The 27451-nt window shown below is 36.5% G+C and overlaps 2 protein-coding genes across 4 annotated transcripts in view; one reads left to right on the top strand and one right to left on the bottom strand.

Annotated features, from left to right (window-relative positions):
• The window catches only part of LOC129246242 (uncharacterized), a 116996-nt gene that overhangs the window by 61804 nt on the left and 27741 nt on the right, over positions 1 to 27451 (bottom strand). The gene's annotated exons all lie outside the window — the stretch shown is intronic.
• LOC129244079 (uncharacterized) lies at positions 228 to 27451 on the top strand. The gene is made up of 8 exons (XM_054881694.1): positions 228 to 551; positions 13284 to 13785; positions 13852 to 14488; positions 14562 to 14731; positions 22502 to 22737; positions 25858 to 26365; positions 26434 to 27100; positions 27188 to 27451. The coding sequence occupies exons 1-8, from the start codon at positions 346 to 348 to the stop codon at positions 27355 to 27357; spliced, it is 3096 nt and encodes a 1031-aa protein (XP_054737669.1). The 5' UTR covers positions 228 to 345; the 3' UTR covers positions 27358 to 27451.

The following is a 27451-nucleotide window of genomic DNA, read 5'->3' as shown; positions in this document are numbered from 1 at the left end:
ATATTTATCTTTTTCCTTTTATTCTTGATAAATAATAAGCAATTTTTGCTAAATACGCACTAAAACATGAATTTACTCATCATAAAAATTTTTAATGTTTAAGCATACCAAACTGTTAAAGGCCGTCATATTAAGGACGGTTACATTTTTTTCCAAAGAGGGTTATTCTATAGGGTCCAGTAATACCGCCACAGAGTACAATATATTTACTGAAATACTTTGTGATACTTAACAAAAAACTTATTCAGTCGCATTTAAGATTTCAATGTGAACGGTTGTGAAATAAAGGATTTACTTGAGCTAAATAACAACTATTCCACTCATAAAGGATACTTGACCAGCATCATGGTGCTTATCGAACTAGGGCTGGTGTCCTTGCTACTCGGCTATATATTCTACAGATGGGCCACACTCAAATACAATATATTTAAGGAGCGTGGAATTCCATACGAAAAGCCATATCCACTAGTGGGCAACTCGGGGGCTGTGGTATTGAACAAGGAAGGCTTCAACAAGACTTTGCTGAAATTTTATAAACGAAACAGAGATCAGTAAGTTTTTGGATATTAACTGCATAATAATATTTACAACGCAGGGAATATAATGAGACATGCAAACTGATATGCATTGGGCAATAAATCGCATCGAGATTTTTGCATCAGGCTTGAATGGTCATGGCCGTCGACTTTGTGAAAGTGTAAATGCGAGTATTAAAAGCATGCGAATTTATGTTAGGGTACTCTGAGAAGTGTCACATTTTTGTTTTTTTTTTTAAGAACTCTTCATTCTTATAGGAAAACTATTCCACGCCAAATTCTAAGTAAATGTCAACTGTGGATATGCAAAAAAAATTAATGAAAACCGTCTTTTCAATAGCTTAATAGCACTTGCCCCGCCTTTGACAATAGCAAACACAACTTGAGGTGGCACAAAACTTGAGTGCATTCAATTTGCAATCATCAGCAATTAACTTATGCGTAAATTAAGTACAACCAGTGAAAAATGTTAGCACTTCAACATTTTGAACAGTTTTGACTATTTTCCTACTTTTTATGAATGTTCATTATTTCTCTTTATAACAGTGAGCGCATTGTCGATTATAAAAATCTAAAAAAATCCTAATAAAGAAAAAAATCTAAATTTTAGAACAATTTACATATAAAAATTATAAAAGATGTTTCACCGAAATGTTAATTTTTTATTCAGAAGTTTTAGAAAAAATTTAGGCACGAAGTTTTATAGCCCACTCAATTTAGTATAAAGTGCAGTTTGAAGTTCTAAAAAATCTCGTTGATTTTTTTTATAATTTCACAGGTTTTTCTTTTTTTTCAGGTTTTCTCCATATAAAAAAAATCACGCATTCGTTTTGTAAAATAACTGCGCAAAGCCGTAAATCATCCAAATATTTATTTAAACTACAAAACACAGAACATTTTAAAACTAAAAGAAATTTTTTTTTTTTTTGCATAGACTAACCACTCTTATTCAAAATAGTCCCATTTCCTTTCATAAGAGTGCGATTTGCTAGGTCTGAAAGCATATCGAAGAAGTGCTTTAGTTCGTTGGACAGGTTGTCGTATAAGATTTTGTACAAACTTATTGGATGCCTTCCACTTTTATCGACAATTGTGTATTTGTGAAAAATCTGATAACTGCGAGAATTCCACAATGGCAAGTAAAGCGAGTTTAGAAAGTGGATGAGAGCTGAAATACGATTTTGATTCAAAAACCCGATGCATGAAAGTACCAGCAGCAACAAATACGATAAGCTTGACAAGGCACCCAAATGTTCTTTCACAGTGCGATAAGCTGATGTTGTTGTAACGCTTAATAGTAATTCCTTAACTTAAGTGAAGATTTTGACTGTTCATAGACGAATCTTTAACTGCGAGTTATTTGCTGCTCAATATATTTTGTTTTGCCGTGTAAGCAATCAATAGTTCGTTAACAGTTTTACTAAGAGAAGAACTTTTTTTCAATTTTGACAGTGATTTAGTAATAGGTAGGTCTGCTCATTAGATATTCCTATAGATAAATAGATAAATAAATTAATTTTAATTTCACAAAAACTCCTACGAAACTATTTACAATGCCTTTAAAAGTCGTCTGCCGTAAAATGAGGTAGATACTTATTTACAAAACTTTTCATCTACGAGTATAATAAATTGTCTGTACTTCAAAGCACCATTAATAAAATTGATTAATTTTTTCCAACAAAAATCATTTACACCATTTAGAATATCAACTATTTCGGTATTACTAAGGATGGTCTTCGGGCTTCGGGCATCGTCTAAGAAAATGTTGGATTGTTTCGTTCTCATTTAAGTTACCAAAAGAGCAGTTTTTATTCCAAGGCCATTAAGCATAACGCAACTACTTCTGGCTTTAAAAATTCATGAAACTTTAAATTATTCTATGCCATCCTTCAAATAACTTTGACCAGTTTTTTTATATATTCTGTCCGTACTGTTTAGTGCTCTATTCCACTTTTTTTGCTTAACACTGCTAATACAATTTAGAAATATTTCGCTTTTTTCTAACACCTTTTCGTCCCATTTTAAACTGCAAACCAAATCTACAGGTATTTGACTTAAATCTTAGCACAGAAAGCTTTCATTTTTAAAACTTTTTGTTAAGAGACGTAGGAGCCTCAAGGCTTCATATGCAGTCTTTTTTTTATATAATTTAAGAGTAATGCAAATGTGTGTAATTGTGACCACATTTGATGCCTGTTTCTAAAGAAATAGCATAAATTTGGGAGCTTACAATTTTACTTTATGGGTTGCAGTTGTAATTTGTCAACATTCTCAAACATACATACAGTATTCCCTTACCTGCGTCGCAGAACTTTGGACATCTCGGCGGACTGCTTGAAACAGTTTTCATTTCACACCTAATTTTATTTCCTTCTTTAAAAATATTTATTCCATGCGAAGTTTAAACTTGACATTGTGGCCTTATTGCTTTTTTGTAGATGTTTCTGGAACATTTTCTTTACCTACTTTTATAAAAGTATGTGTTATTTCTACATATTTGAGCCACTTCAATGTCAAGTGAACCAAGTATTTCGGACAATGCCGTAAATTTTTCTGAAAATGTATTTATTTGTAGGCTTAAGTATAATAAGGAGCCAATTGAAAACATTTTCAATAAAAAAATTCTATAATTTTGAGAGGGTAAAATTTTGCGCAATTGGTTTAAACTGTTTTATAGTCAATCTTTAGAACCTGGACAATGATTCATGAATCTATTTTTATGAAAATATATTGAAGAGTCACATAATGCAATTGAAAAGATATTAGAGTAGCGCCTAATTTGATATTCTACATACGTACGTACATACATACATATGCGATAGTGCACAGATAATGCAATGTATCTAATCATAAAGCTAATGTACTTATGTGTAGTGTATATGCATGTGTGTATGTGTGTATGCATGCTTACTAGTACGCATAAACATTTATATTTGTACGTATCTGTATGGATATTTGCACTTGATTTGTTTGCATTCGTATTAATTGCACGTAAGATAATAATATTTGCCTAGTTACGTACACTCGTACAGTGAAATCGCGATAAGTTGTAATACAAAGCACCACAATGACAATAATAATACAAGTACAGCGAGTTATTTATTTTTGAAAATCAAAAAGTACAACGCTATGAGTCTACTTATGCAGGCCACAGACGAAAAACAAATCGAAACAATCGGTTGAAATTTCACGTGTGTGGTTGACAAACCGATCGAGAACTGACAAAAATTTGTGTCAACTTGCAATCGGTCGCGCGTGTGCGGCGAAGTTGGCGATTTTTAGCATTTTTTTGAAATTTTGAAGTGTGCACATAAGGGCAAAAGGCCACATTCAAGACACATTTATTGAGGAACTCATATATTTGCTCAAAAGCTAGCCTTAATTACGGAAAAATAAGAGCGATGAATACAAGACAAAGATGTAAACTTAAGAATTTTTTTTTCTCATTCCATGTTCACTAAGTAACGAACAGTGTGAAACTAAAATTGTCAACAAACATGTGTGGCGAAATGAGTTTCAACCGACTGCCTTACATGTTTTACGTCTTTGGCCAGCATTAAAAAGCACCTTAACAAAACCAAAACCAAAAGTAACGGCTAAAAGCGATTTGAGATTTGCGATTTTTTACTATAATATTTCTTAAATTGTGCGTAGGAGATCAATATCAATTCTCTCAGACACGAATGACTTACATTGGGCTTCTTCTTTTCGCCAAGCGTTGGCAAGTAGCGAATAGACGAAGCAACCGGCAAAAATGAACACGCGAGAATAGAGCTCCCTTAAATTACATGTGTTTGTACGACAGTGAGTTATACCAGTCTAATGAACTATAGCCATACTCGCTAGCGGCGAATCTGGATAACGTTGGATGGATAACGTTGTTGTTGCTATCGCATGCAAAAATTCGTTAATCGAGCACTTTTATATTTTGTACGAGTTATCCAATGCACCGACCTTTGTTACGAATTATCGCGTTTTTGTACCTATCGAAATTGCTAGTTATCGCGACTTCACTGTACAGATGTATATGGGTATGAATGTATAAGTACAACTTGCAATTAACTGGTTTTTCTACAGACTGAAACAAGACTAGTAGCAGAAGTAGTGCGAAAGCGGTTCCAGAGTGGGCGACGGTTCCAAGCGAGGGGGAGTTTTTTAGTTCCCGGACATACCGTTGCTGGGACGGCAGCTTTGATGATGCATTAGGCATTTTAATCCCTTATCCGCTAAAAAACTAAAAAAAAAAACAAACAGACTAGTCCATTTAATTACGGGACTCACCACCGAGCATAGCATTGAGAAAACTAAGAGTGGGGCATACAATAAAGATACATCAATACCTGCTTAGAGGGGAAGAACCTCCAAATTGCAATAGATACAGCCAACCACCTTTAACACTTGATCAACTTCTATACAATAGTTGCTCTACCCTTGCGGGCATTAAACGGAATTTCATAGGGTACACATCTCTAATCGATATGTTAAAAATATTCTCAGAAAATAATATACAAACAATTTATAAGTTAATAACCACATTAAAAACTAGTATCAAATATGTAGATACATACGGTCCGGTTGACTTAATTAGAGGCAAGAATTTTTATGGAAGAAAATGGTTATTAAAGCAACCGTACTTGATCTAGTAACACAGGGGTTGCTCATAATTCAAGTGAAGACTGTACTTTGCTCGAAAATAAACATGCATCAAAATATTTTTCTATCTAACGGTATTTCGCAGCAATAAAACATCAGCAGCTGTAATATTGCGCTTGATTTATTGGTTCACTTGTATAGAGGCACTAACGAAATAAGGAAAAATAATAACAAATTTTGAAAATCTTATTCTGTTTGCATTTATTATTTAAAGCTTAATAGTTTGTGCTGTCACCTTGTTTATAAATTACGTTGTAAACACGTTTAGGAATTAATGTGTACAAATTCTCCAGATTGTCATAAAATTTTAGACTAGTCCGTTTTAATGATTCGAATTAAAGCATTTTAGTCTTCACATTGTTGCCCATTCTCATAAGCCTTGCGAGCAAACCATCCCCATAGATTTTCAATAATGTTCATATGGGGTAGCCATGCGAAAGTTTCAACGTTTTGAGACGCAATCCAAATTTTGACCACACTTGAAGTGTGTACAGGTGCATTATCTTGTTGAAAGATCCAATGAATAGGTCTAAATATTTGACGCATCGCGGGAAAAGATGATTTCGACAGAGCTTTTTAGCTGTTTCACATAATTTTGTAGTCTACAATTTTCAATTCGATTGCGCCATAGTATTGCTCCCCATACCATAAAACCACCTTCACGGCTGTGATGTCGTCTCAAGTACCTTTCTTTCTTTCTTAAGTCATGGAAATAGTCAGTTGTATCCAGATTGAACTCTTTTCGTCAGTAAATACTAATTTCCTCTATTCACCGGAACTGTTGTTCGTAACAGAACTCCAAGCCATGTGGACCCTTGCAAAATATAATAGAATCTGGGTTCTTTGCAAAATTTATTCAAAAGAGTGTTTTTGTAATTTTTCATGCTTCTGATGTGAAGCGTTTTGAATAGCCGTTCGAACGGTGGATTTGGTGGCTGCAGTATTTGCAATTTCCTTTATTTTTGCTGTAGGAAGATCGGAATTTGATGCAATCCTAAGCATTTTATGGCTTTCTTTCGGTGTCAAAGCCATCAGAATTCTGCCTTTGTAGTTCTTACCAAAGGATCCACCTTGCTTCACATTAAGATCTCCTCCGTCTGGACTTCGACCAATCTTTTGACCATTTGGCGATTCGAAAGTCACTCTGAGGTCAAGATATCGATTTGTTCCTTTTGCGATCTGTTAAACCTCTGAGCTGCGAAATACCGTTAGATGGAGTAATATCTGCAGTGAATTATCAGAAACCCTTGTGTTTATAGATCAAATGCGGTTGCTTCAATAACCATTTTCTTCCATAAAAATTATTGCCTCTAATCAAGAGAACCGCACTGTACTCTGAATTATATCCTTAACACTGTAAAGAACTTTGTATTCAGAACTTCGCCTTGCTATATATTTACCTATACATATATGTACATAAACTAATACATAAATCATAAGCAAATTTTTAAAACGGGCTGATGGCCTTGAAGCCCTGCTCATGCTTACTCTATTAAGCTTTTGATTTATATTACTATAAGTTTAATAAATAATAATAACAATACCAAACATACATATGCAGCTACTTTAAGTTTTTGCGAACTCAGCACTGGTTTTGTGCAAAGAGGAATACAGCAAATACATATTATACCTACATATATATGTATGGAATTCTATGGTAATGCAGGGGGTAATTGGAAACCGCTGGCTACAGTTTTAACAGATTTTGAAAATTTCAACAATTTGAATTCATTAAAAATATCTAAAATATTAGATTCAATAATATTTTTTTTGTGTATTGCAAATTCAAAACGTGTATTTATAAAATTATCATTCATAATTTTTCGGATTGATACACCTCTTCTTTTTGCCAAACGATAGAAAGTGGCAAATAGATGAAGCAACAGGTATAAGTAATTATAAGGTGCATTTCACCATAAGCTCGCTTTTACTTTCTGGAGTAGCTTTTAGTTGGTTTCATTTTAACCGTTATAGACTTAAGACTTCCATCAATTGTTTCTGGTATTTTGTAGAACCGTTATCGTTTTCCAAGAAGCTGCACTTTTGCTAGTCTTTTTGGCGTTTCATAATGATAAGACACTAGTCGAAAATACGAGGGGTGCCTTTATATTTCGGGATTTGGCAACCCTGGTGTTGCAATCTGGCAACTGACAGCTGTATCGCAAAGTTTGACATTTTTTGGCTTTTACGTACTCAGAACGTTTTGAAATACCAGCGCTATTTGTGTTGTTTACAGTAATTTAAAAGATTCATCTCGGTCCAAAAATCGAATTAAATCGTGAACATTTTCGTGCGATTATTTTTTACAACTTTCGACGTTGAGTTAATCAGCAACATTGCATGGATGAACTTAATTCATTTTTTGGCGATGAAGCTCCATCAAGTACCAGTGTTTATCGATGGTATGGTGAATTCAATCGTGGTCGTAGTTCACTCCAAGACGAATTTCGTGAAGGTCGTCCAAAATCAGTTGTTGTTCCGAAAACCATTGATGCTGTGCGCGAACTGATATTGCAAGATCGTCATGTGACCTATCGTGAGATTGAGACAATCTTAGGCATTAGTGGGACCTGCATACATTCAATATTGCATATACATTTGACTGTCAAAAAAATTTGTTCGCGTTGGATCCCACACAATTTGTCAATCGCTCAAAAAAAGGCTCGTGTCGATTGGTTGAAGGAAATGCTCAAAAAATACGAACGCGGGGCTTCGAAATACGTCTATGACATCGTGACAGGTGATGAATCATGGATTTACGCGTATGAGCCCGAAAGTAAACAGCAGTCGACTGTATAGGTGTTTCAAGATGAGCCAAATCCAACAAAAGTTGTTCGCGCACGAATCACTTCCAAGCAAATGGTCGCCTGTTTTTTCGGAAAAACTGGACATGTCGCAACCGTACCACTAGAACAACGCAGAACAGTAAATTCTGAGTGGTACACAACCATTTTTTTGCCAGTTGTCTTCCAACAAATTAGGAAAACCATTCGCCAAATACGGGTCACTCTTCACCAGGACAATGCGAGCTTTCACACATCGGCTCAAACAACTGCATTTTTGAAACATCGAATTAATGGGTCATCCGCCGTATAGTCCTGACTTGGCACCGAATGACTTCTTTTTATTCCCGTACGTAAAAAGCAAACTGAGAGGTCAACGTTTTTCGACACCTGAAGAAACGGTTGCGGCATAAGAATGCATGTTTTGGAGGTACCTCATTCAGAGTGGCAAAAGTGCTTTGACAATTAGTTCAACCGCATGCAAAAGTGTACAGATCTTCATAGAGAATATTTTGAAAAAAATAAAGTGATTTTCGATGATTAAAATTTGTTTTTGTTCTCTAATCCCGAAACATAAAAGGCACCCCTCGTAAGCTTATGAAGAGATAGAAAGTGCAGATTTTTGTTGGAGAGGCAGAAGTGTTATGCTATCCGGAATTTTTTACGGAGTCCTGAGAATTACAACATTTTGAGGCCCGTTGGAAGAAAATTATCACTATCAAGTCGAGAACAGCGAGCAATCATAAGAAATCTAACTTGACTCAGTCTTGCGCCAACTTGGCCGCTGTTGCTCAAAACAAGGTTTCAAAAACAACAGTTTGGTGCATATTACAGAGATGCAATCATTTAAAATTATCAAAAATAAGAAAAGGACCCCATCTTTTGCCACGGTACAAGCGCGTCTTCAGTTTGCCTAGACACTTAGACACCAACTGGGACACAATAAGATATTTGGAATATTTTTAATGTTGCCCAATTTCATATTATTTTTTAAAAAGATTATATTGTATTTTTGGATGAAAAAAATGGAATCTTGATGGACATGATGGTTTTTCAAATTATTGGAGAGATTTTCGCAAGAGTTTCCTCTTATTTTCCAAGCGCAATTTCGTTGTAGGTTCTGTAATGGTTTGGGGTGCATTTACATCGAAAGCAACTCTTAATATTCAGTTTACATCATGGCGAATGAATAGTGGGGACTACAAACACATTTTGGAAAATAGTCTCCTTCCTTTTATTCAGGATAATCGGGAAGGGCCCGTCGTTTTTCAGCAAGACAACGCCCGAATCCACATAAGCAGGGAATCAAGACAGTATTTGACCGATTGTTCCATAGAAACTATGGACTGGCCGGCGTGTTCTCCGGATCTAAACCCAATAGAAAACATTTGGGTATATTAGTCAGAAGAGTTTACGCCAACAATCGCCAATTTGACAACACCAACGAGCTTAAAGCGGCAATTAAGGCAGAATGGGCTTCTCTAGATGTAAATTTGCATAAAAAGTTAGCAGAATCGTTGAAAAAAGGTTATTTTGTCTCGCTAAAGCAAATGGTACTTCCATAGAATACTAAAATATTCTAGACGACAGAAAAAAGAATGGAAAAATATACTTTTGCTAAACGCTCACTTTAATTTTTCACGTTTGTGCTAAACATTTTCTTTATGTATTGAAAAAAAGTTCTAAATTTAGTAATGTAGCAGATAACTTTTGTTACCTTAATCGATGTGTAAAATTTTTATTTTCCTCTGAAATTTCTAAAATAAAATACTTTGAAAAATTAGGGGTGTCTTATGATTGTGAAACGCACCTTATTTTCGCTACCTACGAATAAATTTGTTTGAAAAATAGTGAGTTAGGCCACTTTTATGAGGTATAATACACGTGCTGGCGGCGAATCTTGCTCGATAACTTTGTTGTTGCTTTCGCAGCTAATTTTTCGTCGAGTTAGATGAGCAGAGAGATAGCAAGCTGATAAGTGTGACAAATTTTGGGAATCAAATTATGCTTTTAGATTTGGACAACGACCGATAATCACTATTATCTTTCATTTACGTCGCTGCTAGCCGCCGACGCCATAGAAAAGTTAGTCATTTAATTAAGCAGAATAACGGCAGATTTGAAAAAAATTATGTAAATGTTCTAAAGTTGTAGATTGACGATAACGCCTCTGTGAATGTCCTACACTTTAAAGAATCCGTGCTAAATACATATTTTGGCGATTATTTCTGTGAAGACTTGGGAAATTTGCAAAATGTCTCACTGGAGGGACTAGTTACCTTCTTAAGGGGTCCCGGTGGTCTAGAGCTCGAAAATGTAGGGTATTTTCAGGATTTTTTTTTTTTTTTCAATGAAAATAATGAAACACGATATTTAAATTTTATGTTTTTTATTTAACTTCTTTTAAAAATAATACAAAAATGACAAGCAAACATTTTTTTTAATTTTAATAATTTTAAAAAGGCGCTGAAGTTCACCTTCACGAAAAATTGGACCTAGGCGGCGTTGTCCATTTAGGCCTTTCTATTTATCGGGAACACAAAAACCAAAAAAATTATTAATCAGTATGACTGTAGCTATGTCCCGTACTAGAATAAAAGAAAAGAAATGGCAAATCGGGCTTTTCAGTTTTTTAATAAATAAAAAAATACGAAATAATTGAAATAATAATATGATTCTAGTATGAGTGACAGCCATTGTTGTTGTGAACAACATATTAAAATTTCAGACGATTGGGTTGAATATTTTTTTTTTTGACAACACCAGGATGGAAAAAGTAGCTTCGAGAAAAACGAGTTTAAAGTTTGAGGTACAGGAGCGCGCAGACCACTTTTTCGCGAGAAAATTTCACAGTATACTCTTAAGATACTATGCTTTCAAAATATCGAAAAAACAAAAAAAAATCGATTTTTTTTTTAATTTCTAGACCTCCAAGTCCCCTTAAAAAGATCTAAGTGTTTTAAGCAACATAGTTAGGAGGTGGAAATCAAATACAGGTATCACAATGCTCCTGACTAATCTAACCTATGTTACCTATAGATTGAATCTACAAGTTATATTTGTCCCAAGTTATAGGCTTTTGACTGTAAGTCAAAATTGCTTCGTCAGCATTATTCACAGTACTATAACTCGTTATGGGCCTCAGCTTCCTCCTAGAGCTCATGTTTTTCTGGTACTGGACCCGGTATTCACTTTTCCAATATTGTTAATTGTTTAATTGTATCCGTATCGATCACATCCATACGTTGTCACTGGCCGAATCAGTGTTTTTTATATTTTGATTTTCGTTTTCTTTTTAACAGTTGAATAGGTTTGAAATGTGGTAACACTTTCACACAATTTATAGTTAAAGAAGAATATGAAGCATATTGGCATTTAATATTTGACTATTTTAATAATTGTTTTATGGAATTATAGTGCTAGCATTTGTTATATACAGAAAGAGCACAAGTCCGCCAGCAAACAATTCTCAATCCAAAAATCTTTCTAATCTGCCTAAAATTCACAAATGAACCTAAACGAAATCAATTAAATGAAAGACAGGGGTGTTCAAACCTTAATTTCGAAAGCGCTATGGAATAGAAAATTCAGCTATTTGAACTTCGCCTTACCTGAAGCGCTACGCTCATATATTTTAGTATTGTTCTATTCATTTTTGACAATCATCGAAGCCAAGTAAGCAAAGCCATCCTGCCTTGGGCCTGCACCTTTAAAGTTATGTTTATTCTACTGTGTGATTAATCGTATTCTGTGGAGTTTGTAAAAGCTAATTAAATAAATGTCACATCTCATGTTCCACACAAAATATGTAATTGAGTGAAATAGGAACCAAATTATTATTGTATTATTTATTATATCCAAGGATGATAGATATACGATATTTACGCTTTAACTATGGCGAAAAAGAAAATTGTGGGAGGAACTTCGACTGTCACGCCACTTGGGAGATTCGATAGCCGTATTTTGCACGATTATTTCATATGCATTTACACACTCGACCAATCAATTGTTGTTCGGACGGCAACGAAGTGTCATTGGTTGATTTTTTTCGTATACGCCTACACAATCTCAGTTTTTTTGTAAACACATCCCAAGTGACGTCAGCCCATCAATTAATTCTGTATAATTCGCTCGCTGTCGAATAACGGTCTGTTAAAGAGCATACTTTTAAAAATCATGGTGAAAAGATTTTAAAGATGTACTACCACGCAGGCCGTTATTCGGCTCTGATCGAATTTTACAGATATGCCGACGTCATTCATTTTGTGTTTCACTAAGCTAAAGCTAAATTTTGTGAAAAAAAAACGAACGACGTAGAATCCAAAGTTCCCCTTAACAATTTTTTTTCACCATACCTAACGAGCAAACCAGGTATCTGTCATTCTTGATTAAAAATCATCAAATTTGTTAACTCACCCCATGGTGTGGTATAAGCCGTTAGACAAGTAATTCTGTTTACCTGTTAAAATAATATAGATCAGTTGATAACTCTTAAATATGTTTCATTATTGAGTGGGTCGCGCCTGACTATTATTCAGTGGTTCTCTGGTTCGATACCCACTATAGATATGAAGTATCAAACGATGAGAAAAGTTTGTTATAATGGTGGCGCTATCGACAGGGACTGGCAAACCTTCAAATGCATTTCTGCCACAAAAAAATGTCTCCTCACTCTCCTTAATCTCTGATACCCGAAATTAGCATAAACTGTTGATCCTTCCTGCACCTACAGTATACGAAGATGCCAGCAACAGAGCGCGCAAAAGTGAAATAAAGATTGCCATCGCTCAAAATCATTTGTTTCTGTAAAAAATTATTCAAAAACAAAATTGGATGATTAATTTTGCGCCACCTTGTACTACAACACTTTACCGATTTCACTCATACTTTGCCACGTATTTATATGTTTGGAATAAGGGGGTATGCCACCTTTTATACTTAGGCATATCCAGCAAATCGTAGCATTTGAAATCAGTGTGACTTGGGAAACCTATTGCGGAGATGTCTTAACGAAAAGTTAAAAAAATACGTTAACTCGTTTCATATGACGCAAATGATGTGTTTCTAACAGTTTCCATTTGAAAAAGTTTTATTTTCATTACAAAAACATACCGAAACAGAGTTTACAAGTCATACGATTTGCAGAACATTTCTGATTAAGACCAAGCACTTGTCCTGAAGGACAAATTTAATTTTCTGCAGGTGCAGCTGTTGGTGACATCCAATATATTTATAAATATATTTCAATTTTACAGTTATTGTTTAATTAATCTTCGTTAATTTTGGTTTCTGTTTTTATTTTGTGTTTTAGTGATATCGTGGGTTTCTATAATTTCCGGTCGCCGATGTTCGTGGTACAGAATCCAGAGTATATTAAAAAAATTACTGTTAAGGATTTTGACTACTTCGTAAACCACACCCCCTTTTTTACTGCTGATGATGACCCTCTCATAAATGGCATGTTGACTGTAATGAAAGATCAGCGTTGGAAAAATATGCGCAACACACTGTCTCCAATTTTCACCGCAGCCAAGATGCGCGCCATGTTTAGTTTGATGAATGAATGTTTTAAAGAGAGCTTGGAACGGCTACACGAGAAAACTAAAGGTGGCAAAAGTCATGATATAGAGCTCAAAGGGTGGTTCACACGTCTGTCGAATGATATCATCGCTTCAACTGCATTTGGACTCAAGGTCAATTCGTATGTGGATCAGAATAACGAGTTTTACTCGATTGGCCAATCGATCTCTAATTTCCGCGGCACGCAAATGATCAAGTTCTTCATCTCTAATACTATGCCAATAATTCAAAAAGTATACTTTATATGAACTAAAATAAACTATAATATTTTTGGTAAATTTTACTTTAAAACATTTCAGCTTTTAGGTTATAAGGTATTCGACAAAGACAAAACCGATTACTTCAAACGACTCGTTATAGATACAATGAAATATCGCCAAGAACATAAAATTCACAGGCCAGATATGATCCAACTAATGATCGAAGCTAAACAGGAGTCTGAACAAAACTGGTCCGACGATGACATTGTAGCTCAGTGCTTCATTTTCTTTTTCGCTGCATTCGAAAACAATGCGAACTTCACGTCGGTGATATGCCATGAACTGATGGAAAATCCTGATGTGCAGCAGCGTTTGTACGAAGAGGCGATGGAAGTACGTGCGGAACTCAATGGAAACCCATTAACCTATGAGGCTGTGATGAAAATGAAATATATGGATATGGTCACATCGGAAGCATTGCGCAAATGGAGTCTTGCCGGAATGATAGATCGTTTATGTTCGAAGGATTATGACCTCACGGACAACGAAGGAAATTTGGTATTTAAATTTAAGGCCGGCGATTATATCTGGTTTCCCATTGTTGGAATGCATAATGACGAAAGATACTTTGAAGACCCCGACTTATTTAATCCTGAACGTTTCAGTGATGTAAACAAAGATAGTATAAAACCGTTTACATATTTGCCTTTCGGTGTGGGACCTCGTATGTGCATAGGTGGGTAATACAGATTTTTCGATTTTTTCTCTATACAAATTCATATAAAATTTTAATTGCGTCCATGAATTAGGTAATCGATACGCACTCATGCAAGCTAAGGCCATGCTGTACTACATGATTTTGGACTTCAAGTTCGAGCGTTCCTCAAATACGGTTGAAAACATAATGGATGACGTACGCGGGTTCCAAGTGAACCCTATTGGAGGATTCTGGGTGCGTTTAGTGCCACGGAAACAGTTTTGAAAAAGTGTTTTTTTTTTTATGAAATATATGTAAATGCATCTGTTATATCTGTTATTAACATCAAATCAATGTAAAGCACATCTAAAGATATTCACAATACTCGGCTATAAATGCCATAGGTACCTAAATTTTTTGGTTTCCCATTTGTTTCTTTTGTGGACCAACATCAAAATGCACATAAAATTGGAGGGGAAAGGATGTACGTGCCAAATATACACACACACATATACACTTGTTTGATTTACAAAAACTAAAAACTTATATATTCATAAATGTGAAAGTTTGTCTCTTTGTTTAATTGCTTGTAGTTGATTGATTTAGAAATATGATTTCCAACCCGTAACTTATGGTCAAAGCTGTTGCCCCATTTATTGATCATATAAAAATTCAGAATCTTTCCAAACCTGGCAAACTTTTCCTGAGTGTCAAAAACTTTCATACAAATACTAACATTTCGAAGTTGAATAATGAAGCGAATCGAATAGGGACAAGAATAAGTACCTTCGGCCATCAAACAAAACTACAGCGCACTCGCGTATCGTCAGTGTGGGCAGTGATAGAGAGTTCTATGAAGTACATATAAGAGACTTCTATTATTTACGAATCAGCATTAACACCGGTAGTAATGTTAGCCTGATACACAATGGAAAGTTTCTCTTGCCAATAAATGGTACTTTGGACTAAGCAGGCAATTGAGTGACAAATTCCCCTCTTGACGAACAAAACTAACACTTTGTATTCAAGTCTCTCTTCATGTCCGTTCTATTATATGGTGCAGAAGCTTGAACGTTTATAATATACGATGAGGCGTCCTTTGAACTGTTCGAGAGAAACGGTATGCGGAAGATTTTTGGAACAGTGAGCTGTATGAGCTTTACGGCGACATAGACATACCATAAGCCGATCTACTAGTCACGTTGATAGCGGCTATGTTCGTTCGTTAAAATAATATGCGTACAATAAAAGACTCAATACCGGCATCCCGAATCTAGGAGCCTTTAGTAAATTTTTTTACTCGGAATTTCGGAACTTTTTGATCAAGGTGGTAGTACAGGACTTGGTCATTTCGTCCGAATGGATGCAAACGTTCCACTGCCCATAGTGGTAACAGTCGAAGGATGTGGTAGAGAAGGACTTGAGTAGACTTATTAATCAAGAAGAAGATGAATAGTTCTCGGGACGATTATAAGCAAATCAAAACGTCTGTCGCACAATTTCCGCATACGTCTGCTCAATTCTATCCGCTCCTTTTTTGTACTTTGCACGCGTAATTTTAATAAGATCCCCATCGATGTGACTAATTGCTCTATCGCTCGCAGCATTCGTTTTCGTACTCGTCCGTCCAGAAGATCTAACATTGCAGGTGCTGCCCCATCGCCTGTTATCATCGCCCAGATCCCCACAAAACGCATAGAATAGGAGTCATTGCGTCTTGTCCTAGGTACCAAGTTCTATTCCGTAGTGTTTTTTTTTTTAATAGGGGCAATGAGATCAAGTAATAACTTTTTGAAATGTTTTCGTTGACTTACTAACAAAATTTTACTAGCAAATACTGACTTTCTTTGTATAAATTACTGATTTGTATAAAAAGAAGTTTCAGTGTCTACTGTAGCCAGTTTCAATTTTAATTTCTGGGCTTACCTACGGGCATAATTTATAATGTCTTATGAAGCTGAACTTCTAATTTTAGTAAGTCTAAGTGTAGTAAGTCACATTTCAAACTGAGCAGCCAATTGATTCATAAAAATATTTACGTATCCATATTTTGAGCTGTTATGTGTTGCATATTCATAAGGACATATATTTATATATACATACATACATGCTTATATATATTTAAGTATTCACATATATTTTCACAGCTTACACTCCCCCGCTGCGTCAAGTTTGGCAGTATTGACCATTGAATTCTTGCCAATCGCTTTCATGCCATCTCCGCCTTTATCTGTCTGGCACTTAGGTTTGATAGACGCGATAGTCACTTCAGTTGCAGACAAATATTTACTCAAGTTACATAAAGTATTTATTCGCTAGCTATACATTTTTCGTATTTTCCTTTCAAAACGCAAATGGTTAACATTTTCTATAGTCCATAAAATGTTCTAAATAGTATCTCTACGTGAAACGAGTGTGGGTATGAATGGGTTGGAATCGGACACTTTGGCGCCACTTTCTGTTTTACTTTCATTTCCCCCCTTTAGGGTTTTACTTACATACATACATACTTAGCACTATAGTAAAGTATGTGAACTGGCAGTTTTGAGGTTTTAGCTGGAGTTGCTTTTTGTTTTCCCGTACGCTTAAACAAAATATTTATGACCGATAGTTTTTTGCTTAGCAAAAGCTAACCATTTTACCATTTATATATTTATGTTCGTATCGTTAAAAAAAGTACATCAATAAGATTACCCTGTTTTCCATCAGGTCAGTTAACCGATAGCCCCAAAGCAGAGCATCTTTTTGGGAGTATCAAAGATAATTCAGCAGTGTTGAAAATGTAGTAGCATACTTATACATAGATAAAGCTCCCGATAGTAGGATGTGCTTGTACTTAAGGGGGTCTTCTGGTCTCGAGGCCCTGAAATGAAGGGTTTTTTTGGGCATTGATTGTGACAAATCCTGTGAATATTTAAAAAAATTTTTTTTTTTATTTTAAAGGTACATGTCTTGGCTTTTAAAAAATGGTTTTGACTTTGAAAAAAATTAACACCCGCGACCTTGAAATGGCGCTGAAGACGTCCACCTCCAAACGAAACAGGTCTCCATTTTGGTCACGGTTTTCCCACCTGGGTAATCAGAAAGCAAAAATTAGATATGCGTTGTCTTCAGAGTTGCCCTGGCTAAGTTTTCCCGTGACAGATTTTTTTTTTTTAATTTTTTTCAAAAGTTATGCAACAATTTGCAAAAAAAATTTTTTGCTCATTTTTTGAACTTTAAAAGGTTATAAAAATGGAATGAAAAAAAATTTCAAAAATCGTACACGGGGAAACTTAGCGGTAAGTTTTCCGAACCTTTTAAGACCAAAACCATTGAAATCGGAGTATAACTACTATGAAAAGTGTGACCAAAATGCTAAAAAACACGATTTTCGGGGAAACGCGTTTAAAGATAAAGTTTATGATAAAACGGCCGGAGGAGGGTACACTTCGGTGCCCAGAAAAATTTGAAAAAATGCGATTTTCAAAAAATCCTTTCTGTGGCGTATTCTCGCATACACATACAACAAAATTATGCAAAAAAAAAATCGATTTTTTTTTCGCTGGAGACCAGAAGACCCCCTTAACGCTTATATTCTTCTATTTTCTTTTGAAAAACATGTTTCTTCTTCTGCGATTTCTGGGGACTTACTTCCACGTTCGTTCGTTAAGTTACCTTATATGAGGATTACCATTAACGTATATCTAACCTAGGAATAGAATAATCTACATTGATGTTTGAAAATGGTTTTATTGTCTCTCAAAATATTCTCCATGACTATCAATATCATTTTAGAGTCTTCTTCTTCTTAATTGGCGCTATAACCGCTTACGCGATTTTGGCCGAGTTTAACAAAGCGAGCCAGTCGTTTCTTCAGAGGAGGCCGCCCTCTTCCTCTGCTACCACCAGCTGGTACCGCATCGAATACCAGAGCCGGAGCGTTTGTATCCATTCGGACGACATGACCCAGCCAACGTAGCCGCTGGATCTTTATTCGCTGCGCTATGTCTATGTCGTCGTAAAGCTCATACAGCTCATTGTTCCATCGTCTGCGATATTCGCCGTTGCCAACGTGCAAAGGTCCAAAAATCTTACGCAGAATCTTTCTCTCGAACACTCCAAGCGTCGCTTCATCGGATGTTGTCATCGTCCAAGCTTCTGCGCCATACGTTAGGACGGGCATGATGAGAGTCTTATAGAGTTTGTTGTTTGTCGAGAGAGGACTTTACTGCTCAGTTGCCTACTTAGTCCAAAGTAGCACTTGTTGGCAAGAGAGATTCTACGTTGGATTTCAAGGCTGACATTTTTATCGGTGATAATGCTGGTTCCTAGATAAACGAAGTCTTTTACAACCATTTTAGAGTCGTTTAAACCAATTTTGGAAGCACCTTGTGGGGAATCAGACACGAACACATCTTTTTTACCACAAGGTGATCATGTGAAACCTTAGTTCATTCGCAGTGGTCATCATGAGTGTAAGCAGTTCTCATCCGAGGCTTGGTTTACGTTTTAATTGGGCGGATTTTTATGTGGCCGGCACCACACCCAGCGCATAATCATTTAACAAGCCGGCACCTCATCAGTAAAGTCCTCTCTTGACGAACAAAACTAACTTATGAGTCTTAAAAGAGTATTATAGAGTATCGCATCATGCCCGCGCAGAAGCTTGGACGATGACAATATCCGATATGGCATTCCTTAGAGTGTTTGAGAGATAGATTCTGCGGAAGATTTTTGAACCTTGGCACCTTGGTACCGGTGGATATCGTGGCGATGGAACAATGAGCTGTATGAGCTTTACGACGGCATAGACATAGTGCAGCGAATAAAGAGCCAACGGCTTTCTTGGCTGGGTTTTGCCTTCCAAATGGATACAAAAGCTCCGGCTCTGGTATTCGATGCGGTACCAGGTGGTGGTAGCAGAGGAAGAGATCTGCGTTGAAAAGATCAGGTGGAGAAGGACTTGGTTTCACTTGGTGTATCCAACTGGCGCGCTTTGTTAAACACGGCCAAAATCGCGTAAGCAGTTATCGCGCCACTCAAGAAGAAGAAGAAGATCATACGAAATCTTATTGATGCTCAGCATATTGATTCCCAAGGATGCCTCAATCTCACTATGTACAGTAGCAATGGTATCAATCTGTGAGTGAAAAGTCGTAAAATTATCGCACGTCGAAAAGAGTGTAAAATAATCGCACGAAGTTGTTCGCGGTTTAATTTCATTTAAAAAAAAAAAATAAATAAATAATTGGCGCGTACACTTCTGTTAGGTGTTTGGCCGAGCTCCTCCTCCTATTTGTGGTCTGGGTCTTGATGTTGTTCCACAAATGGAGGGACCTACAGTTTCAAGCCGACTCCGAACGGCAGATATTTTTATGAGGAGCTTTTTCATGGCAGAAATACACTCGGAGGTTTGCCATTGCCTGCCGAGGGGCGAACGCTATTAGAAAAATGTTTTTATTAAATTTGCTTTCACTGAGATTCGAACCAACGACCTCTCAGTGAATTCCGAATGGTGATCACGCACCAACCCATTCGGCTACGGCGGCTTCATTTTTTGCTGAGATGAATTTTTAAAGCCACTAACAACAATAGTGTGTCCTATACCGGACAACCGCATCACCATATCATATCAAAACGTTCTGAGTGCCATAATGTCAAATATGTCAAAATTTGCAATGAAAGCGCTAGATTAATCATCCAACTTTGTTTTTAAATCGATTTTTTATTAAATAAAAAATAATAATTTTAAGAAATCTTAATTTTGTCCTTTACGCTCTCCATTGCTTGTTTGTTTGTGCGCTGCAGTTGTCTTATATGATTAGCGTACACCGCAATTTTCAAAAATTATATCTCTTCCAACAGGGGGATTAATTCTGCGCCACTTTGTATGAGTAGCACCAATCGTAGAATAAAAATAACAAAAAAACAAAAATGCATTGAGAATAATAACAAACAAATAATGCAACAACAAAGCAAGATATTTTGATATTCCAATCAGCTGCTAAAGCGAAGTCACCTCATGTAGATTCGACTTGACTAGGATATATGTATGTATGTGTGTTTGTAGATAGCAATTCCCATAGTGCTATATTAGCTGTGTTTTTTTTTTACGCGTATGTACATATATGGGTATCAGAGCAATAAGGGGACAGGTTCATCTCATATGCGCTTATGAAATAGTTGCGGATGAAATCAGAGCTTCCAAGTTTTACTATGTAGTTTTTATCGACTTTTTGCAGTCTGCTTTATCGGCCGTAGACACTTAACAAAATGTGAATAGAGTTATGTCGTGCAAAATGTTTTCAGAATTTTGATAACATCCAAGATATATGTACCAAATATAAATTTTTCTATTGATTAAAAATTGTTCTTACCGCTTGAATTTTTCAGTTCGTAATTTATTGCAATAAAATGTTTTTAACATTTGAAAATTTTCGACAATTGTGGATACGCGTAAAAAACAGGGCTAATATTTATAAGAAAGTATGAATACAGAAGATTTTTGAAGTTGTACTAACTTAACCCCTTACCGTCTGGTCTTGATGCACTGTTTTAGGTCATTGACTGGAATGTCCTTCAGGATGTCGGTACAAGCTTTTTGGATGGCCTCTATGGACGCAAAACGTTTTCCTTTCACGGCCAAATGCAATTTCCCGAAAAGGTAGAAGTCACAGGGAGCCATATGAGGCGAATACGGTGAGTGATTGATGGTTAAAATGCGATTTCTAGTCAAAAAATCAGCCACAAGAGTGGATCGATGAGATGGTGCATTATCATACAATAAGCGCCAGCTTCCTCCTTCGCCGTATTCAGGGCGAATTCGACTAATTTGATGCAACAAACGCTTCAAAACGTCAAGAGAGCAAATCGCATTGACGGTTTAGCCCGTTGGCACAAACTTTTTGTGGAATCGTAAAAACCCTTGGAATCGTAAAAACAAATGAGCATCGACTGGATTTTTGACATCTCCAAATGCGATTTTTCAGGCGGTGGCTCGTCTGGAGCCTTCCATTCGGCACTTTGACGCTTAGTTTCGGGTTCATGTTGGAAACACAACGTTTCTTCACCAGTTACAATGTTGTAACGGAAGTTCTCGTTTTTTTTCGCCTATTTAAAGAGGTCTTTCGGATGTTGAATTCTGAGCAATTTTTGGTCCTCAGGTAACTAGTGCGGAAAGAAACATGCACAGACCTTTGGTAAGCCCAAATGATCAGTTAAAATGCAATAAATCGATGTTTTGGAGATATTCAACTCTGATTCCATGAGTTTTAACGATGATTTCGGTTCATTTTTTCAAACCTTTACGAACAATTTCGATGGAGTTTTCGGTGATTACTGATTTTGGCGGGCCGCCCATTCATTGCCATTTATGTCCTCACAACCATCTCTGAAACGTATAAACTATCTCCTCGAGATAGACAATCATCGCCATAAACGATTTTTCATCAATTCAAATGTACCGGTAAACGTTTTACCGATTTTAAAACGAAATTTGATATTAGCTCTTTGTTCGAAACTCATTTTTGTACCGATGACACAAACATACTGGCACTTTAGACGCAAGCTTTCAATGGAAGCCAGCTAGGGTTGTAACTTCCAACGCACTAACTCATTAAAAATATGGCGCCATCAAAAATATTTTTATGACGCCAGTCTTGTTTATTTTGGACTTCCCCTTGTATTTCTTAAAAAACCTATTCGGATTTTCGTTTGTAATGGCAAAGTCCAGGCGAAATTCGATCATTCTTAATGATGCAGTATTAACAAAAGTGTTTTCCATTTTCTTCTTCTTCGCTTAAGCGATTTTAGCCGAGTTTAACAAAGCGCGCCAGTCGTTTCTTTCTCGTGCTAATATCGTGCCGTATCGATCTCTAGTAATTTCATCAAAATCTCTTGCTGTTAAACTATGCTTTTAAACTGTATTAGCTTTCAGTAAAGTGAGTGCATGCAAAAGTGATAGAACGCAATTTGGTTACTGTTGCGAAATAATTTGCAAAATTATCTTATCAACATTTTTCTGCCTCTTTATTCGTGTATAAAAAGCTAGCAGTTGCTTTGTTTTGAACGAAAACCGCTCCTGTGAACAGCAAAACAATGGCTTATATCGAAGTGTTGGTACTTTTCGCGTTGGTGATATTTTTATTGTACAAATGGAGTGTTTCTAAGTATCATATCCTTCATGATCGTGGAATACCTCATGATAAGCCAATTCCATTGCTTGGGAATCTAGGCCTAGATGTGTTACTTGGAAAGTCGTCGTTTATGAAATTTATCATCAATAGGTATCAAACTTACAAAACAAGGTGTGTCTTAAAAATAATTGAATAATTGCAATATACATTAATATGTATGAACGTGTTTAAGCATAAGCGCATACATGCATATGTACATAAAATAGCCCAGTAGTAAAGTGTATTGCCAGCAAAATAAAGATAGTCTCAAATAACCAAATAATTTAAACCAAAATAAAATAAACAAATTTAAATGTTACTTTTCGACCCGCGGGTGTTTATTGTTTGAATTATCGACCCAATCGGAGTGGATTTGTGCGCGATTACTTTTCGGTGAGCACGGGTTCAAAGCCCACTGTGGACATGAAACGTAAAAATTTAGAAAAAGTTGTTTTCAAAATCAGCTGAAATAGCCATTCATAAAAATTATCTGCCTTTCGGAGTTGTTATAACATTTTAGGTAACTCTATTTGTTTGATACGATCAATACTAATACCCTAAACTAAAAAAAACACATCGAAAGAACCTCCGAGCCGTTTGATACCTAACGAGGTTTCAGACAGGGTGACTCGCTGTCGTGTGACTTCTTTAACCTGATACTGGAAGGTATCATGCAAGCTGCAGAACTTAATCGCCCAGGCACAATTTTTGTTGGCGTATGCCGATGATACTTACGTCATAAGTTAGTTCTGCTTTTTGCAAACTTGATAGGGAAGCAAAGCGAAGGCGTCTGGTGGTGAACGAGGACAAAACGAAATACCTCCTGTCATCAAACAAACAGTCGTCGCACTCGCGCATCGGCACTGTAGGAACCAGCATTAACACCGATAAAAATGTCACCCTTGAAATCCAACGTAGAAGCCCTCTTGCCAACAAGTGCCTCTCTGAACTAAGTGGGCAATTGAGCAGTAAAGTTCTCTATCGACGAACGAAACTAACACTCTATAAGTCTCTCATCATGTACATCCTAACGTATGGTGCAGAAGCTCCGACGAGGACAATATCCGATGAGGCGTCGCTTGGAGTGTTTGAGAGAAAGATTCTGAGGAATGTTTTTGAACCTTTGTACGTATGAGCTGTATGAGCTTTATGACGGCATGGACATAGTACGGAAAATATCCAGTAGCTATGTTGGCTGAGTCACGTGGTCCGAATAGATACAAACGCTCCGGCTCTGAAAGTATTTGAAGCGGTACCAGCGGGTTGTAGCAGAGGAAGCGGTAGAAGAGCTTCACTTAGTGATTTACTTGGTTTGATTACAATTTAAACTCACCACAAGCTGGTACTAAAGTTGGTTTTGAAATCAATTGGCAAATTAAATTCAAATATAATTTGCAAATGTCTGTGAGAATATCTGAAAGAGATTTTGATATAATAAACGATGAACAATTTTAAGACACCCTAATCCAATCAAAACTGCTGTCCCTTGAGTAAAAATTACGGATGTGAGCTTTGTTTAACGCTGAAAGTTGCTGACATTAAAGCAGTTAAAGTATCTTGAAAAGAAAGTACTAAGAAATGGTTCATTCAGTCCCTGAAAATAAGATGGCTCGTGCACGTTATGAGAATGTCCAGAGATCGAGAAACACGAAAAGAACAGATCTTAAAAAGCTAAGGGTGAGGCATTGGAAAGAGCGGTTTTATAAAGAGAGAGATGGCACGGGGTTGTGAATAAAGCAATGGTTCATCAAGAACTTAGATGCTAAAAAGTGTTTCCTTTACAATATATCTTCATACGTCTCGGTTCATTACATCGCTCCTTCCAGCATTTATGCATCATAGGTCTTCTTGGATATCAGCAATCCATCTTGTTGCGGTCTTCAGCATTTTCTAATGCCCGTCACATAATACGGCCTTTTTCGTTATCCTGTTGTCATCCATTCTGAGTAGAAGCCCAAATCATCGTAACCTTTGCGTCTTGTCAAAGCGCACAATGTTTTGGCCAATTATCAGTTGTTCGTTTTTGTTGTTCAGATATAATTGGTAGGTACGAGATAGGCCGATAAGATGTGACATCATGCGCTGGCTTTCCTAGTTTATTAAACACAATTATTTCAGCAGTTTACCAATTGCAATTTGAATGTGGCGTTCATTGTTTCAGTAAACTTAGTATTATACATTGTGGAAGTTGTTTTAGAATTTCAGCGGGAATAAGGTCATATCCAGTCGACTTTTTTGATTTTATCTTATTTATTTCAGCAAGCAATTCGGAATCCATAGCAAGGGGTTCGACATTAGCTTCAGTGTTAAGTGGCTACATACCGCCTGCGCTCGATGTGTCATATGACTTAAAGATGTCTTTAAGGGACACAGCAAAAACATTAGATTTTGCATTGCTGCTTTTGGCCCAAGAACTGTCTTTTTCGATTGGTGGGTACTTTATTTTGGCTATGAAAAGTTGTTTCTGCCCTTCCACATCGAGTATTCTGTGCTGCGTTAATTTCGTAAACCCTTAAGATAAGTGCTTAAGGATCTATTTTTAAAATCTTTTATCTTCTTGGAAAGTTCTTCTGTAATTTTATTTAGCCACCGTAGCCGAATGGGTTGGTGGGTGACTACCATTCGGAATTCACAGAGAGAACGTAGGTTCGAATCTCAGTGAAACACCAAAATTAAGAAAAACATTTTTCTAATAGTGGTCGCCCCTCGGCAGACAATGGGAAACCTCCGAGTGTATTTCTGCCATGAAAAAGCTCCTCATAAAATATCTGCCGTTCGGAGTCTGCTTGGAACTATAGGTCCCTCCATTTGTGGAACAACATCAACACGCACACCACAAATAGGAGGAGGAGCTCGGCCAAATACCCAAAAAAAGAGTATACGCGCCAATTATATAGGTATATTGTATATATTTTGTCGAATGGGGTGTGCGGAGTGCTACTCCAGGCTTCCTGTTGTATGATGTTAGATAATTTCAAAATTTGATGATATAAATCGGAAGTTTTTGGTAATTTCTGTGTTGTAGATGTTCCTAAATTATTCTCTATCGGTATATTTATTTGTTAGCGTAAATGGCAATTTTCATCAATGGATGAAACTAATTGTAAATTAATTAAAAACTATTTTTTGAGGATATCACTGCTTCAATGCTTGTATTGGCCAATGGGTCTTATAATTTTTCTTTATGGCCCAGGGACTAGTGTTGGTCCATTATGTAATAGTTTTTGATAAAATTATTTTTAATCTTTACAGTAAAGTGTATGGTGTCTATTCTATGCGTGACTGCAACATTTACATTCGCGACTTGAATCTTATCAGAACGGCCGGTATCAAGGACTTTAACACTTTTCCCAATCACAATACCATGTCACCAGATGGAGACGATACTTTCCTCTCAAAGAGTCTAGTCGCTTTGAAGGACCAAAAATGGCGCGAAATGCGCAATAGCTTGTCTCCATTATTCACTGGCAGCAAAATTCGTTTAATGTTTCAGTTAGTTAACGAATGTGTGATTGAAGCGGTTAACCAGGTCTCCAGTTCAATTCAAGCTACTGGCACTAATGAAGCAGACATTGAAATGAAAGACTTCTTCACAAGATTCACAAACGACGCAATTGCTTCTACGGCTTTCGGCATACAGGTCAATTCATTCAAAAATCAAAACAACGAGTTCTACCGCACCGGAAAAGCGGTTTCGGATTTTACTGGTTTTACACTACTGAAAGCTTTGCTGATAGGCCTCATTCCCAAAGTAATGAAGGTTGGTCAAAAAACGTGCCCATTAACATTTTTGAAATACAATATCAATCACATTTTTACCATTTGTAGGCTTTGCGTATAAAACTATTTGACGACAATATCTTCAAATATTTCAACCACTTAGTAATCGATGCAATGGAATATCGGAAGCAACACAACGTTGTACGCCCCGATATGATCCATCTGCTGATGGAAGCCAAACAACATTACGAAGCGAACAAAGCGAGCATGCAGGGAGAGCATGCGGAATTCACCAATGAGGACCTTTTAGCGCAGTGCATGCTATTCTTCGCAGCCGGCTTTGATACTGTGTCTGCCTGTTTGTGTTTCACAGCGCACGAATTGCTGGAAAATAGCGACGTTCAAGACCGGCTTTACGATGAGATTTTAAGTACTCAAAATGAGCTGAAAGGAAGCCCTTTAAATTATGACGTTCTTATGAAGATGAAATATATGGACATGGTATTATCCGAATCGTTACGTAAATGGCCCCCAGCGGTCATGACTGATCGCCTATGTGCGATTGATTATGAACTGAAAGATGATGAAGGGAATTTGGTTGTGGAGCTTAAGAAGGGTGACAACATATTTGTACCAATCATTGGCATACACCGCGATCCAACGTACTACCCGGATCCTGACAAATTCGACCCAGAAAGGTTTTCTGATGAAAACAAACACAAAATTGATCAGATGAGTTACTTGCCTTTTGGTCTGGGGCCCAGAATGTGTATCGGTAATATATGAAATAAATAAACTATACTGACATAGTCACATATTATTACACACATATACTTATAAATATATACGTATTGCTATTTAGGCAACCGTTTGGCACTGATGGAAATCAAGGCACTAATGTACAACATCGTTTTAAATTTTAAAATTCTACGAGCAGAGAAGACGTGCAAAAATTTAATGGACTCCCTCGTCGGATTCACTTTAGTACCAAAGGAACGCTTTTGGATGAAACTTGTGCCAAGGGACTCTTGATTCAAACTCTAATTATTGTAAACATAAAATTATTTAGGTGAAATTGTGTTTATATATATAGTCACATAACCATGCTCCCACTACCAACAACACA

The sequence above is a fragment of the Anastrepha obliqua genome, chromosome 4, assembly GCF_027943255.1.
Source record: "Anastrepha obliqua isolate idAnaObli1 chromosome 4, idAnaObli1_1.0, whole genome shotgun sequence".
NCBI classification, from domain to species: domain Eukaryota; kingdom Metazoa; phylum Arthropoda; class Insecta; order Diptera; family Tephritidae; genus Anastrepha; species Anastrepha obliqua.
The sequence above is the reverse complement of the archived record's forward strand: the minus strand, read 5'-3'. Positions and strand labels throughout refer to the sequence as shown.

What these genes read in the sequence shown, in the direction of transcription:
- LOC129244079 (XM_054881694.1), top strand. Translation starts at nt 346, where the DNA reads ATGGTGCTTATCGAACTAGGGCTGGTGTCCTTGCTACTCGGCTATATA. An exon ending in TAGTGCCACGGAAACAGTTT is followed by an intron (nt 14,732 to 22,501) that starts TGAAAAAGTGTT and finishes TTGTTTTGAACG; the next exon opens with AAAACCGCTCCTGTGAACAG. An exon ending in GGGGCCCAGAATGTGTATCG is followed by an intron (nt 27,101 to 27,187) that starts GTAATATATGAA and finishes ATTGCTATTTAG; the next exon opens with GCAACCGTTTGGCACTGATG.